Source organism: Penaeus monodon, chromosome 28 (assembly GCF_015228065.2).
Source record: "Penaeus monodon isolate SGIC_2016 chromosome 28, NSTDA_Pmon_1, whole genome shotgun sequence".
Classification (NCBI taxonomy): Eukaryota; Metazoa; Arthropoda; class Malacostraca; order Decapoda; family Penaeidae; genus Penaeus; species Penaeus monodon.
Genome location: NC_051413.1, coordinates 5019352 through 5021175, shown reverse-complemented (window position 1 = coordinate 5021175; position 1824 = coordinate 5019352). Strand labels below are relative to the sequence as shown.

The 1824-nt window shown below is 41.4% G+C and overlaps 1 protein-coding gene across 1 annotated transcript in view; it reads left to right on the top strand.

The window, feature by feature from the left end:
- Positions 1–1401, top strand: part of LOC119591314 (ATP-binding cassette sub-family G member 5-like) — a 12601-nt gene extending 11200 nt beyond the window's left edge. Inside the window, exons 12-13 of the mRNA XM_037940045.1 lie at positions 245–448; positions 629–1401. Coding sequence (XP_037795973.1) covers positions 245–448; positions 629–989 — 565 coding nt within the window. The 3' untranslated portion in view covers positions 990–1401. The remainder of the gene's footprint in view (positions 1–244; positions 449–628) is intronic.
- Positions 1402–1824: the final 423 nt, after the last annotated feature.

Here is a 1824-nt window from a genome sequence, read left to right as displayed (position 1 = left end):
ATAGAAAGTGAGGAAGAGAATGGAAGGGTTTTCATCAGTTGGTGTTTATGGTTCAACTTTTTTCCTTTGTTAAATATAGAAATTTGGTAGAACTGTATCTCAACATCATGGCTAAAATTGTAAGTGCGAAATACTGAATATGAAAATTATGATGGTAGTAGTAATGCTCATTAATAAAAATGATGTCAATGAGGATAATTATGATTATGAATAACAAACAATGGCCTCCCCCTTATTTTCGAAGTGGCCTCGGACTCGGGGATACTGCAGTCCAGGGCCCGGACTGGATGGGCTGGTTGATCTTCGGGTCGGTGTTATGGGCGGTCTGGGCATTCGTGGAGCAGCAAACCGTCGCCCTTATGATGGTCGTCAAATCCTCTTATAGTGCTGCCGCTGCCTCCATAGCGCTCACGACGTTCTATCTCCTTGTGGCTTCGGCGACGCTCAGGTGAGTTCCTCGGGGGATTGTCGGAATATTTTTTTTCTCTTGGTTTTATTCGGTTTTCGATATTAGTAGTTACTAATATTCCTTTTAGGTTCTGGATATATGTTGACACTGGTGGGTTAATAGCAAGTGAAAATATGCAGGTTTTGGGATAAAAAAAAACTGGTTTCTCTCGTGTCACAGGTCGCTTGTGGGATTACCCGACTGGCTGTACTACCTAAGTCACGTGATCGTGTACCGCTACGTCGCCGCCGTCCTGCACGAACAGACCTTCCTCGACAAGCTGCCCAACCTCCCCGTCAACGCCACCGCAGTCTGTCCCGATAACAACGCCGAGTACGGCTGCCGATACCGCAACGGAACCTACTACTTGCTCGAGCGCTACCACTTCCCGCAGAACGGCCTGGACCTCGGCCGCCAGGACCTCGATCTGTGGTCCAACTTCGGCCTCTCCTTCGCCTTCTTCGGGGGGATGTTGACGCTCAACCTCATCCTGTACTTGGTGCCGCTCCCTGCATTCATCAAGTCCAAATTTAGGGACTGATTTGTTATTTTCTTTTCCTATTTTGGCATTTTTTTTTCCGGGTGAACATGTGGCAAGATTATCCACAGCAGGAATGGTTGTAGTTACAAATGTGTCCCTGACTTAATCTTATGGTGCGCTCATAAAATCACCCGTACTTATATGATAATGCAGCAATGTTATATAAGTACATACTCATTATCAGTAAGGTCAGTAGGGGCTGCTTATAAGCTCAGTGACTTGCCCTATATGAATAAAAAATTATACAGCGCCATCTCATATAGCTTGAGGAAGGGAATGTGGAATGAAGTTCTCTTTTTGGTTTAATATTTCCGATTTATACAAAGATATTCGATGCTCTGGTTTTATACTCCCTCCATAAAACGTTTAGTCAAAATGAATCTGAAAAATTAAAGAAAAAGTTAAAAGTTAACCCTCAGACTGAGAGCTCGTCAGTGGTACAGCTCTATTTCGTGCCGTGATCAATGTCTGCCTTTGTGTACAGTATTAGCTACGGATTTATCAGCACTGTATTTATTTATTGTTGTGAACGTTATCATATTTATGACTTGACTGTTTCAGCACCGTTCATCTTTATCCGCGGGGAATTGTGTGATAGTGTAATTTTAGTACTCGGCTTTAATCACAATAAAATGTTTTAGTATTTTTTATTTTGATTTCCATTACAAGCTTAGAATTTCTTAGCAGGTGATTCTTATTAAAATAAGTGGACAGTATTTGGAGGACCTCTTTCAGGAAATGTATAGTTTCTCCAATATCTATTTTTCTATCAAAATTTATTTGGTTTTCCATTTACTTTTCTAAAATACTGCTGGATTATTTTTTTAGCTATATG